Source organism: Protopterus annectens, chromosome 3.part0 (assembly GCF_019279795.1).
Source record: "Protopterus annectens isolate FY-2018-M chromosome 3.part0, PAN1.0, whole genome shotgun sequence".
Taxonomy (NCBI): Eukaryota; Metazoa; Chordata; order Ceratodontiformes; family Protopteridae; genus Protopterus; species Protopterus annectens.
In genome coordinates, this window is record NC_056731.1 from 733,379,284 (window position 1) to 733,393,468 (window position 14,185).

The 14,185-nt window shown below is 45.2% G+C and overlaps 1 protein-coding gene across 1 annotated transcript in view; it reads left to right on the forward strand.

Annotated features, from left to right (window-relative positions):
* The window catches only part of EXOC3 (exocyst complex component 3), a gene marked incomplete in the record, with an annotated part of 966,706 nt that overhangs the window by 328,192 nt on the left and 624,329 nt on the right, over window positions 1–14,185 (forward strand). Inside the window, 1 exon segment of the mRNA XM_044065090.1 lies at window positions 13,699–13,816. Coding sequence (XP_043921025.1) covers window positions 13,699–13,816 — 118 coding nt within the window.

Below are 14,185 nucleotides of genomic sequence, written 5' to 3' on the forward strand. Positions count from 1 at the left end.
CCATACAACAGTGGACTGGATTAAAACTTGACTTAAGCTGTTAATTTCCTTAAAGACTAGTTCCATCCTGCCTTCTTTACACTTAGCCTTGAAGTAAAAATGCCTTTTGTTTGTCTAAATCCTAGATGTTCATCGTGCATACAGCTGCAGTAATCACAGATGGGTTCTCTGCCGTCAGGCGGTCCCTCGGTCGGCCGAATTCCAAAGTCTTGGTCCGGCGTCGGCTGTCGTCGCTTTCTCTTCTGACGTCAGTGAGGCCAGAGCATATAAGACACAGCCGACACCATGTTTTTCAGTCTTTTTTGCCGCGCGGTGCCCGAAGCAGAAGCAGTTCGCAAGTGCCGGTCGGCCAGCTCCTGAATTACGAAAATTTTGGAAACCGAAGTCTTCATTAAAGCTAAGTACCCCATTGGGGAACCTTTTCTTGCCTCAGACCGATGTCAGAAAAAGTTAATAATTGTATTTCTTGTGGGAAGCAAATACCGCTTAAGAATTTCCATTCCCTCTGCATACCTTGTTTAGGCCCAGACCATGACGTCTCGGGCTGTCGCTTTTGCGCTACCTTCAATAAACGCACTATTAAATGTCGGGCGGAGTTCGCCCAACACTATTTTGGTAAAGCTTTCGATTATAAGATGTCGTCGGACACTCCGACTACCGTTTTGTCCAAAAAACGCAAGGAGAAGGACCGACATGCGAGGCCCGCGGTCCCCGCCGACACCACGCCAAAACAGGCTACACGTGGTCCGGTTCTCAGCGAGACACCTTTGCAGTCCCTGATTACCGACGACACTCCTTTGGCGGTGTCCTCTGTACCCGAGACCGCTGGGACCTCGGCCCTTTCCCAGACTACAACCACGAAAGCCTTTGCTAATGTTGAGCCTACTAATGTGGACAGGTCCACCTCCACCCATGGTGTCTTTAGACCCTCATCTTCTTTTCGTTAAGGCCTTTACTAAATCCAAAGCAGCCAGGCATCCCAAGAGGCCTGTTGCACAGGGCCCATCCCCAGGTCCCATGCCTAAAAACAGATGCTTAAAATGGCTCAGGATTTAATAACTCTTATCAGAGGTTCTCAACCCTCCAGACAAGAGACCCAGAGTGGAGGAAGATTCTCCCTCTTCTGATCAGGGATCCATTTTATCAGAACATTCTGATGTAGAGGAACACTCTTACTCCCTTTTGAGGATTCGATGCAGAGCAGTCCATCCCTTCTGTATCCCTCCTGAGGATTTTCCTTTGGGGAAACCTTGCACACCTTGAGGGAACACTTCCATTGGGAAGGCCAAGACTTTTCAGATTCTAAGAAAAGACTTAGGGAATTTCTTTTGTTACCTCAACACAGACCTCTGGCGATACCCCTGTTTTGGACATACTTGATGATGTTTATTCGAGGCTTGCCTTAACCGATTCTCTGCCTCCTGCACCAGTCAAACCTGATAGGTACTCCAGAGTACCTAACTCTCACCAATTTCTCTTCAAAAGCCATAATGCTGACCCTGAAACCATTTCACAAGGCCCCAAGGGTTTGAAGGCCTCCACTGCCAAGAACCCTCTTCCTGCAGAAAGAGAGTCAAGATCTTTAGAAAGGTGGGGGAAAAAGGTATATACCTCGGCCACCCTAGCCATGAGGGCCTTAAATTGTCAGTTTCATATGCTTAAATATCAACAGTTCCTGTTATCACAATTAAGGAATAAAATGTCCCAACCTGAACAACCAGATTTGAAGGAGTTACAGGATATGATGCATAGTGCAGAGCAAGTGGGTAAACATACTTTACAATGTGGTTATGATGCCCTAGAGGCCTCAAGTAGAGCGGCTGCTACAGGATCAGTCATTCGAAGACATGCCTGGCTTAGAGAACAAAACTTGCCTGATCATGTGAAAGCTAAACTTCTAGATGCTCCTTTACAAAAGGATGTGCTGTTTGGTACTAATGCTGAGGAGATACTACGGAAAATGGAGGAAAAAGCCAAATCTATGCAAACTGTCAAAGCCTTTTACAGGTCCAACCTCCACGTTTTAGCAGAAATTGGCCTTCAAAAACTGGTCCTTTCCAGCCACTGACAAGCCCCAAAGAGGTAGATACATGCACAAGGGGCAGAGGGCAATCACAAGGATCATATAGAGGCCGACAATGGCAAACTCCAGCACCAAGAGGTGGCGAGGACAGTGCACAACAATACAGGAAGCAAACCCAATGACTCCCTCATTTCCTTGCCAAGCATTTCTCAGCTGGCAGCACCTTTGGGAGGAAAGCTAGCATTATTTGCAGGCAATTGGCATATTGTCACAACAGACAAATGGATCCTGGACATTATAAACAGAGGCTACAAATTTCAATTTCACACTCTTCCAAAATGAGAGGCATGCCAAACCTGCCACTGAATCAAAGGGCAGAGGCTCAACTACAAATTTCAAAGCTCATAAGCATGAGAGCTATTCAAGAGGTACCTACTCACGAACAAGGTCAAGGTTTCTATTCAAGACTTTTTCTGGTACCAAGGAAAGGAACCGACTGGAGACTCATTTTGGACTTATCCATCCTAAACACATTTCTACTCGTACCAAAATTCAAGATGCTCACATTACAGCAACTTCTTCCCATGCTGGGCAAGGGGTTTTGGCTGGTAACATTGGACCTCAAGGAGGCATACCTGCATGTCCCAATCAGACAAAGCTGCAGAATATACCTCCGATTTCTTGCAGGTTCAATCCACTATCAATTCTCTGCATTGCCCTTTGGCTTATCTACTGCGCCCAGAGTATTCACAAAGTGCCTGGCATCAGTGATTGCCTACTACAGACTTCAAGGGATACAAATATACCCTTATTTGGACGACTGCCTGATCCAAGCGGACAGCAAGCACATACTTCTGGAACATCTGGCATATGTGACACGGTTAATGCATGCTCTGGGATACACAATCAACAAAGAGAAATCAAAGCTTACACCATCTCAGAAAATAATTTTCCTGGGTGCCAACTTGGACACAAACACCCAGATGGCCTACCTTACGCCAGAAAAACAGGGGCAACTATCTCAGTACTTCAAAATACTAGAAAAAAGTACCAGGCTTACTGCAAGGAAAATCCTGCAGGCTCTGGGATTCATGGCATCTTGCATTCTTTTAATCCCATGTGCAAAGCTGCATATGAGGAAACTTCAATGGTACCTAAAAAACCTATGGTCTCAACACAGTCACAGTTTGGAAACAATAATACCAATAATCCCATGTTTGCAAAAGGAATTTCTATGGTGGGGCCAAGCATGTCAAGCAAACACAGGCCTCCCATTCTGCAAGCCTCAAGCAAAGCAAGTTATCACAACAGACGCCTCAGATTACTGGGGGGACATGACGGACAGGTGCATCCAGGGCAAATGGTCCCAAAAGGAAAAAGCACCTTTACATCAATCAAAAAGAAATGCTAGCAGTAATAAATGCAATTACAGCTTTCAAGGGCTTCCTGCATCCAGGACAATTACTAATAAGAACAGACAACACCACAGTAATGTGGTACATAAACAAGGAGGAACACATTCATACCCCTTGTGCAGACTAGCCATGACTCTTTGGAACTTGGCTCTGGGATGGCAAATCGAACTTCAAGCACAGTACCTGCCAGGATTGGAAAACACGCTGGCAGACAATTTAAGCAGAAATATGACAGATCCACACGAATGGAAGTTACATCCTCAGGTGTTTACAGAAATAATCCAAGCGTGGGGGAGGCCAGACATAGATCTTTTTGCCTCCCACAGGAATCATCAATTGGAAAAGTTTTGTTCGAGGACCTTTCATCCAAAGGCCTGGAGAGTGGACGCCCTTTCATTCAGTTGGACAGCATGGACAGTTTACGCATTTCCACCTCTGCCTCTTCTGCCCAAGGTGCTTTTGAAAGCAAGAGCAGACAGACCGAAGATGATACTGATTGCTCCAGATTGGCCAAGGCAACACTGGTACCCACTGCTGAGGAGCCTAACACATACTCCCCCCTGGTCCTTGCCTCTAATGCCTCTTCTGCTGACTCAGCACAGCTACAAAACTCTTCACAGTCAGCTGAAAACGCTCAATCTCGCTGCATGGAAAATTCCTTAACACCACAACAGACCCTACTCTCCAAGGAGGTGCAGGATGTCATTTTGGAGGCCAGAAGGCCATCTACTAGAAAAGCTTACTCCGCAAAATGGAAGCGGTTTTGTTCTTGGAATGAGAAAAAAGGCCTGGACCCTAGAAAACTGAACTTGCCTCAGGTATTACAGTATCTAGCTGAGCTTCTGAACAGTGGACTTTCATTTTCTTCCATAAAAATCCATGCCTCAGCCATTTCTGCAGAATTCAACACGGATCCTCCTTTATTTTCTCACCCACTCTTACGACAGTTCCTCAGAGGGGCTAAGAATATAAGACCACCAAGGAGACAACCAATACCAGCCTGGGATCTTAATTACATACTAGAAAAGTTAACATTGCCTCCTTTTGAACCAGCTGTCTCAACAGATTTGCAATATTTGTCCTGGAAAACTGCCTTCCTTCTGGCTATCACTTCAGCTCATAGAGTTTCGGAACTACAGGCCCTCATGGCGGTGCAGCCCTTTCTCATTTTCCATCAGGACAGGGTTGCCCTTCATACCAACCCATCATTTATGCCTAAAGTGGTATCCAGGGTAGCTTTAAATCAAGCCATACACCTTCCTACCTTTTACCCCAATCCTCAAAACAAAGGGGAAAGGCTACTACATTCTTTAGACATCCATAGGCAGCTACGTTACTATTTGGACAGAACAAAGTCCTTCAGGAAATCAGAACAACTCTTTGTGTCCTATGCTGTAGGGGCTCAAGGGAAGCCAGTTTCCAAGCAGACTATTTCAAAGTGGATAGGCCACTGCATACGGTTTTGTTATTCCTATCATGGGAAATCTGTTCCTACAGGTATCAGATCACACTCCACCAGGGCCACAGCTACCTCTACAGCCTTCCTCAGAGGAGTTCCTACCAAAGATATTTTGGAGGCAGCCACTTGGAGTCCTGTACATACCTTCACAAAACACTACCACCTGCCTTTATATTCCAGAACAAGAGCAGGCTTTGCCACTGCTGTTTTGCAGGGCATTCTGGCTCAACCCAGTTCCTCCTAGTACCTACCACCCTGTGTGTAGCTTTGGGACTCTACCCATCTGTGATTACTGCAGCTGTATGCACGATGAACATAGTACAGTTTTATACCTACCATAAATGTAGATGTTCGAGTGCTAATACAGCTGCAGTACAGGTTTCCCTCCCTCCTTCCCCACTTGGTAAAGGCATGGGGCCTAACAACCCCTTAATACATCCTGACTGGGCTATCCTTCTTTGGTTTATTTGCTTGCAACCACTGATTTTGGATTATATTGCTTTGCTTGGATATATATTCATATAAGCATAGTTTATGTATTGCCTTCCTTCTGGGGGCACCTGACATCTGGGGCAAGAAAGACTGAAGAACATGGCGTCGGCTGTGTCTTATATGCTCTGGCCTCACTGACGTCAGAAGAGAAAGCGACGACAGCCGACGCCGGACCAAGACTTTGGAATTCGGCCGACCGAGGGTCCGCCTGACGGCAGAGAACCCATCTGTGATTACTGCAGCTGTATTAGCACTCGAACATCTACATTTATGGTAGGTACAAAACTGTACTTTTTCTCTCCTTTGTTTTTCTTGCAGCAAGAGTGCTGTTGTTAAATGTTACTTGCTAGTAAATCTCCTGCCTCTTTGCTCTTTCTTTTTGTTACATTCACTTCTCCTGGAATAAGTTGTAAATTAGCTAGTTTATTGATTTATAAATTCTGCTTGCTAACCATTTTTTGTCATGGTGCAGTGTTGCGTTCTCTTTTTGGAAGTTGCGAACATTCCATTTACCTCACTTGAATTATAAATTCAACCTTTAACTGTTCTGTGAATTGGTGCTGCGTGCACGAATTCAGATCACTTTTTGTTATACTTTGCAGAAATACTGTTTTCATTGTGTTACTGTTGATATATTTATTTTGTGCACTTCTTGAATCCCAGGTTGTGGCTGAAAAAATATGCCATGACCAGCTCAGTTAAATAGTTAACAGATGGCTAAATAAATATATTGTGCATGGTTTGTTTAATGTTCTTCATCTTAATTTATTATTCAAATGTTTCATTTTATTCTGCTCTTAGATATTTTTATCTAGTTGATTTTTTTTTAACCTTTCTCTTACTGCACCTTTGATCTGATTTTATCTAGCCACCATTCCTCACATTAGGGTCTTGGATCCGATATCGGATCCGAGCCAGCATACTCAGAACACAGCTTTGCTCAAGCTCCTCCTCTCCCATAATGCTCTGCTGCCCTACACTCCCTCAGATCACATTTGCCGCTCAGTCAGTCAGATGCAGATTGCTCAGCTCCTGTTAGTGTGTGTGCATTTAGCTCATAATTTTGAAATTTCTTATTATTTTTGAGTTTGTAGTGTTAGTGGGAAGTTTTTCTGTCATCTATCCCCTCCCGGTTGAGTCTTAACTTTGTTAAGTCACTTTCTCCTCTGGGGTTTTGTTTCTGGCCAAGTTGCCTATTTCCGACTCACACGAGGAGTGCCTTTACTGTCTCGGCGGTGACCACCTCGAGGTGGAATGCAGCATTTGTGCCGCATTCAACCCATGGGCTTTGGTCGACCATCAAAATAAGTTGTTAATAAAGGGGTTGGTCAAAGGAGAGCCCTTGGTCACTGCTTCCCTGGCCAAGGCTGGCCCTCCTGGAGCTACAAAGAAGGCTTCAGTTGAGGTGGCCTCGACCAAGGGTCCCAGGCTATCGAATCCTACGTCCTTGGATCCAGCTCCAGCCAGGGCAGGTTCGGATCTGAGATCTTCGGGTCATAGGTCTTCCAGGGAGTCCACTCCTGGATCCAAGGGCTCGGACCCTAACTCTCGGATCTGGTGACTTCGATGTCTCCCCCCCCGGATCCAGGGACCTCGGCCTTGGATCTTTGGATCTGAGGGGAGGCACCATACCTTCAGATCCGACCCTTTTGGATCCAAGGGATTCTAGAATTATTTCCTCAGATCCTTTGATGAGCTCTGTTCCGATTTGGTCGGATCCAAGAGTCGTGTCGGAGCGTATAATAGTGGATGATCTTCCACTGGATCCTTTGCCCCCTAAGAAGGTGTCTTCTCCAGCTAGATCCCATTCCATTGAGCGCAAGAGAAGACACTTGAACTACAGGTGCGACTCTCCTAGTAGGTCCTCCATCTTCTCCCAATCTTCCAGGAGTGTCCTCCCTATGGATATGAACAGGATGATGGGAGCCTTCCTGAAAGCTCCGATGGATTTAGGGCTTCTGGTTTCCCCAACCTATCGGTCAGGGATCCAATCTCCCACCCCCCTTCGATTGCTCCTCATCCAACCAGTGGCTTGGATTCTCAGGGACTGTTGAGTTGGGTGGAGGCTAGGGGAGCTTTTAGGACCCAGTTTGGGCCCTTCCCTGATGGGATCAACAGCTGGCACTGGTTTTGTACCCCCGGGACAGTCCACCTGGCCAACTGGCCCTGTCGAGCCAGCATCCATGGGATTGGATTCAGGCCAGGGTTTTTCAGACCGGTCTCTTCCCCTGGGTGACTCAGCCTTTGACAGTTCTGGTCCGGTGCCGTTCGGTGGAGTGGCGGGACTGGGGGCGGGGTCCACCCTTTCTTCCTGCAGGGTTTTGTCGGTGGGAGAGGGCAATGGAACCTCTTCTAGTCCTTCCTCCTTCTGGGCTGCTAAAAGATCATTTTCTGCTATCAGAGCTGCCTCTCCCATGCATGGTTCTCCTACCCAGCCCCAGTTTCTGAGTGGCTTGTCTCATCCTGCTGTAGGTCAGCCCATCTGAATTAGTCTGCAGGGGGATATCCCCCACACAGGGGTCCCTTCCTCTTTTGAGTCTTCCCCGCCACCCCTGGTGGAAGAAGTGCCCAGGAAGAGGACTTGTAAGCGGAGACATCTCGACTCCTTTATGGAATCTCTTACCAAGGACACGGATGCTGATGAGGGTGACGGGGGTCACCAAGATCTCCGCCGGAGGATGCCTCCTTTGGAGATGTAGTCTAGATCCTCAAGGCCAAAGGCAGTTGGTCTACCCAAACCCCGTCCTCGGAGGAATCTGTTTTACTGGAGGCTTTCGGAATGGGGCCATCTACCTCCTGTGTGTTCCCTCCCCTGCTGATCCTCTTATTGAACTTGTGGCCAGCAGGGACTGGAAGGAGCCAGATACTGTGGAGCCAGTGCCAAAGAAAGCAGACAAATTTTTGAGCCCTCCCCCAGACAGAATCCTTTGGTCCAAAGTAGTCCAGGTTGATGCTATTGTGGTGGCCGCTGCCACCAAAAAGGAATTGGCAGAGCAGAGTTTTTCTGTCCATCCACCCATTCATGAGTCGAGGGCCATGGACAGATTTGGAAAGCGGGTGTTCGCTTTGGCTGCTTTCAGTCTGCGAGCTCTAAATTACCTACTGCATTTTACCTGTCTGCAGAGGGATTTGGTAAAAGAACAGTCTTCATCCGTCTCTGGGTTCATGTCTGAGGAGGAATTCAAGGCTATTTCTCCAAAGCTTTCAACCCTTCATTCTGTGGCAAATTCGTCCATGAGACTCATTTCCAATGCTGCTGAAGGGTCAGGTATCGCTATTAGGCATCATGCCTGGCTCTGCTTTTGCCGGTTTGCAGAGGCCTTCCAGACGTCATTTGTTAACGCCCCCTTCGATGGTTCAACTCTTTTTGGTCCCACTGTGAAAGACACTTTGACCCACAGTGAACAGGAAGGGAAAACCTTGTCAGCTGTTTGGATCAGGTTTTCTGCCCCTCAGAGGTCCTTTTCCAAGTCCCAGAAGGAGAATAAGAAAATGTGGTTAGGAAGGCACAGTCTCCCTTTCAGGATGTTCAGGAGGATTCCTCTTTCAGGGGACGGGGAAGAGGTTTCAATGGTAGACGTCGCCTGAGGGACAGAGGAGGCCCGCAAAACCAAGGTTCCAGGGAGCCCTTCTCTTGAGAAACCTTTACAACGTCCCCGAGGCATTGCCCAACTGTCCTTTCTTGGAGGCAGTCGGGGGTCGATTATCGCTGCACCCCTTAGCCTGGGCAAGTATCACAAATGATCTGTGGGTGTTAGCAATTGTATCCAGGGGTTATTACATTCCCTTTTTGGAAACTCCCCCAAAATTCATTCCTCTTCCAGACGTGCCACCCAATCAAGAAGAGGCAGACCGAAAGGAAGTTGTAAGGTTTCTTCACAAATGAGCCATCAAACAGGTCCCTGCAAGACAGAGAGGATTCGGAACTTATTCCAGCTTTTTTTTTGGTTCCAAAGAAAACAGGGGACCTATGTCCTGTATTGGATTTCAATCGAGTGAATCAATTTGTGCGGAAGTCGAAGTTTTGGATGGTCAGTGTACAGTCGATTGTGCCTCTGTTGCACAGCAACTACTGGATGTGCTGAGTTGACCTCCAGGATGCATACTACCATGTAAAGATGGATAGACAGTCCAGGAGGTTTCTCCGATTTCACGTAGGAGTCTATAATTTCCAGTTCCGGGCCTTGCCCTTTGGTCTCACCTCAGCCCCCCGGGTGTTCACCAAATGTATGACGGTGGTAGCAGCTCACCTTAGACTGCAGGGAATCCAAGTTTTTCCCTTTTTGGACGATTGGCTCCTGACTGCTCCCACAAGGCATCAAGTACTGGACAGTATTCACTACGTTCTCTCCCTGTTCCATCGCCTGGGGATCACAGTGAACATTGCAAAATCCTCCCTGACTCCAACACAAAAATTGGAATTCATAGGCACTCTGTTGGACACCACCTCTCAGACTGCAGCCTTATCTCCTCGGAGGGTGTCGCTTATTTGCATCCAGGTTCAGACCTTGCTGGAGCTAACCTGCTGTCCAGTCTCATTCATTCTCAGGGCTCTAGGATCGATGGCTGTAGCCATTTATTTGGCTCTGATGGCTCTGTACCACATGAGGGTCCTTCAGTGGACCCTCTCAGTTAAGTAGTCAGCCTGGCAACATCCTATGTCTTTTCCCATTCATCTCACCTCGGTGTGTCACAAGCATCTGTCGTGGTGGATTCGATCTCCGGATCTCCTAGTAGGCAGACCTTTCATCCCTCCGACTCCTGTGACGACAGTCACTTCAGATGCTTCCCTCCTGGGGTGGGGGTGGCGGGAATTTCCAGGGACAGACGGTCCAAGGGACTTAGTCACCCACAGAGACCAAACTGCACATCAACATTTTGGAGATGAGAGCAGTCCTTTTATCTTCAAGACTACCTTCCTCATGGGACGATTGTGGTTCCATCAGACAAACATGGCTGTTGTGTGGTATATAAACAAGCAAGGTGGCACACATTCTTATCTGCTGTGTCATGAGGCTGTGATGGTCTGGGAGTAGACGATGGCCACAAGGCGCTTTCTCATTGCAACGCATATTCCCAGAGCTTCCAGCATGTTGGCGGTCAAATTGAGCAGGGCTATATTGACTCCTCACGAGTGGTCCCTGAATCCAATGATGGCTCAACAAATCTTCCGTCGGTGGGGTTATCTGTACTGCGATCTCTTTGCATCTCCTCTCAACCACAAATGTAGCAACTTCGTTGCATTATTCCCCCAGGGGGGAATCCCCCAGGGAAGCGCTCTCCCACGATTGGCCTCCAGGTCTCCGTTACCCGTAATCCCCAGAGTACTTCAGAAAGCCAGACACCTCCAGAGTCAAATTATCCTCATTGTCTCCTTTTGGCCTTGGCAGGTGTGGTTCCCTCTTCTACGGTCTCATTTGAGGTGTCCACCCTGGGTGCTTGATTCATTTCCGTATCTGCTATCTCATCCTTTTCTTCTACTGCTCCTGAATCTTCAAATCCTATGTCTGACAGCGTGGTATGTCCACTTCCAATGATTTTGGCTAGCTTCACCCATGAAGGAGATTATTCTTGCTTCCCAGAGGTCTTCTACCAGAAAAGTTTATTCCAGTAAATGGAAGAGGTTTGCAGTTTGGGCGAAGAATTTAGACCCCTTCTCCACCCTTATTCCCAAAATACTTCTCTTCTTGACCATGCTCTTTAAAGAAGGAGTGAGTTTTTCCACTGTTAAGGTACATTTGTCAGCCATTTCAAATTTTCACCTTGGTGGTGATTCGACCTTTTCCGCATGCCTCTGTAAGGCCTTTTTAAAAGGGATTTTTCTATTACGGCCTCCTGTTAAACATCCTTCTACTCCATTAGATTTGACTTTGGTGCTTCAGGCTTTAACAAAACCTCACTTTGAACCAGCGGCTTCGTGCAATATTAAATTTCTCTCCTGGAAGACTGCCTTTTTAGTGGCAATTACTTCGGCAAGGAAAGTCTTTGAGCTGCAAGCTCTTACTGTCAAGTCACCCTGTTTAATTTTCCACAAGGACAGAATGTCTCTAAAACCTGATCCATTCTTCATGCCTAAAGTGGCTTTATCAGCGAATATCAACCAATGTATTCACTTACCGGTATTTTTCCCTAACTTTTCCAATAAAGGGGAATGTATTCTGCACACATTGGATGTTCATTTTCAACTTTGCTTTTATTTACATCGAACGCAATAATTTAGGCATTCAGACCAACTATTTGTGGCCTTCTCTGTTAATAGAAAAGGCAGGGGTATTTCGAAAGTCACGATTTCCTGTTGGATTTCACAATGTATTTCCTTTATTCTTCAGAGGGTATTTCCTTAGCCACACCAGTGAGGGCTCATTCAACCAGGGCAGTTTGTACTTCCATTGCCTTTGCAGATCGTCAGTCTTTAGATGACATTTGTGCGGCAGCAATGTGGTCTTCTTCCCACATGTTTGTTTCCCACTATAAGTTGGATTTGATTTCCAGAGGAAGGGCTTCATTTGGCTCATCAGTTCTTCGGCATGTCCTTCCTTGAGACCTCCCAGGATTTAGGTAGCTGGGGATTCTGACCCTAACGTGAGGAATTGTGACTAGATAACATCAGATTTATAGTTATGTACTTACCATAACTTGGTGTCTGTGTTATCTGTAGTCACCATTCATCACGATCCCACCCTCCAGCCCCCTTCCTGGAAGATGGATTGGATTTGGAGGTTCTATTTGGTTTCTGTGTTTTATCTGTCTTCCTTCCTTATGCAAACTCGATCTAAGGGAGTGTAGGGCAGCAGAGCATTATGGGAGGGGAGGAGCCTGAGCAAAACTGTGTTCTGAGTATGCCGGCTCGTATCCAAGACCCTAACATGATGAATGGTGACTAGAGACACAGATGCCAAGTTATGGTAAGTACATAACTATAATTTTTAGCTGTTTGGCTGTTAGTAAATTTGTGATTGTGATTTATTTATTTGCTACACGTGTGTCTTCTTTAAGCTTGCATCTGTTCATATAGGTGTTCTTTGTCAAGGTACACACAAATCTTGGCTATTCTTTTTTCACCATATATATTATTTTCATATTGTAAGGTGAGTTGATTAGTTCTCAGAAAATAAAAGTTTTATTTTGTTTACTAGCGATTTCTCCTTTATCCTCTTGTACTTATGTATTCCTGTTGAGTTTTTTCTGACGTGTTCCTTTTCTTACTGTGATCTCCCTTTTGGTTTTAGTAGTAACAACCATAATTGCACTTGGTTGCTCTATAGTTGGGTATTGCAAATAATGAACTCTTTCTTTACTTGTTTCATCATAGCAGAATTCTTTTAAATCTCTTCAGGTTTACATTTTAGGGAAGAAATAACTGTTCATGTGAGGTTTGCAGCTAGATGATGTGATAGGATTATAATGCAACACATTAATGAGCCTGTATCCGTTTATAGAATAAAGTTTATTTTAACACATTTTGTTTTTAACTGTGATTACGTTTAGCTCCTTAATGAAGGAGGAGTTCACTGCTGTTCTGCCCTTTCAAAAAATAAAACTTAGAAAAGTAATCTTTTCCGAGTTCCCTCACTGTATAGTTGAGAATTCTTCTACAGATTAGTTTGAAAAACATATGCATAACCCATGCATGAGTCACTGGAAATTATAAATGGTATGATCCTAGCTATTCTCATTAGCAGTAATGTATAATTATTGACCATGGGATGGGTAAGGCCAATCTGTAATAAAATGGATATGTTATTTTGAGTACAAAAAGATAAATTGGCTCTGCTTAAAATGGCTCACAAGGGCAGCTAGCCTCGTATTTAACCTGTGAGCCTATATAAACAGTCTTTGGAATTCTCCAGTTTAAAATTTTGCCCAGTTTCATCACAGTTTGGTTAGATCAGATCATTGTTGAAAACTGCATATTAGAGAAATACATTATTTTGTTACAGCTAACTACAGCAGATTAATTTGATTATACACTCTAAACCTTGAAAAATATATAGTTTGGGATTGCAGTTATTGTGGCTAGAGCTACAGTAATGCCAAAATATGTTTAGCTATCAGAATAAGAAAAAAATGGTGTAAAAAGAAACTGTCACCCCCCTCCCACTGTTCATTTGGTCATTGGAGAGTCCTTTTTAATTATGGATTTTATTTTTACTATGTTCAAGTCAGGCAAGAATTCTTAGTTTCAATATTTCGCATGGTTGTATCAGAATCCTAAGAATATTAATTTAGTAGGCTACATGGAACCAGTCTGAAGTAGGTTGTTTTTATTTTGTTTCATTTTGAATTGTTGTATCTCTTCATTGTTATAGTGATGATATGATGGGCAGCCCTGAACTGGCTCCTGAAGTTGATGTGAATTCACTACAGCCCCTGCTGTCACATGATGTGGTTGACCAGCTTCTCTCAAAGTACATGAAGACACTGCAAGTGAGTTCATGTCAGAATGGAACATTGTTGTCAAAGTAGAAATGTCTGTCTAGTAAATTGCAAACTTTTCTTAAAGTATTTTATGATTGCTTTATAACTTTCTGCATTTGAAAATCATTTGAACATTTGAGTGCAGTTTTATTTTTCCCTTGTTTCAAAAAATAAGTTATGTACTCACCATAACGTTGCATTGGAGTAGTTTTCTTCATTTGTCTTCGACCTGTGGGTTCCCAGAGCCATCTCGGATCCGACTCGGCCACATATCCAGCATCTGATCCATGCTCAAAACTCCTCCCCTTACCCATAATGCTCCTGTTTACTTCCTCCCTTCAGATCGGGTTTGCCACCCAATCTAAAACTCGCATCCGA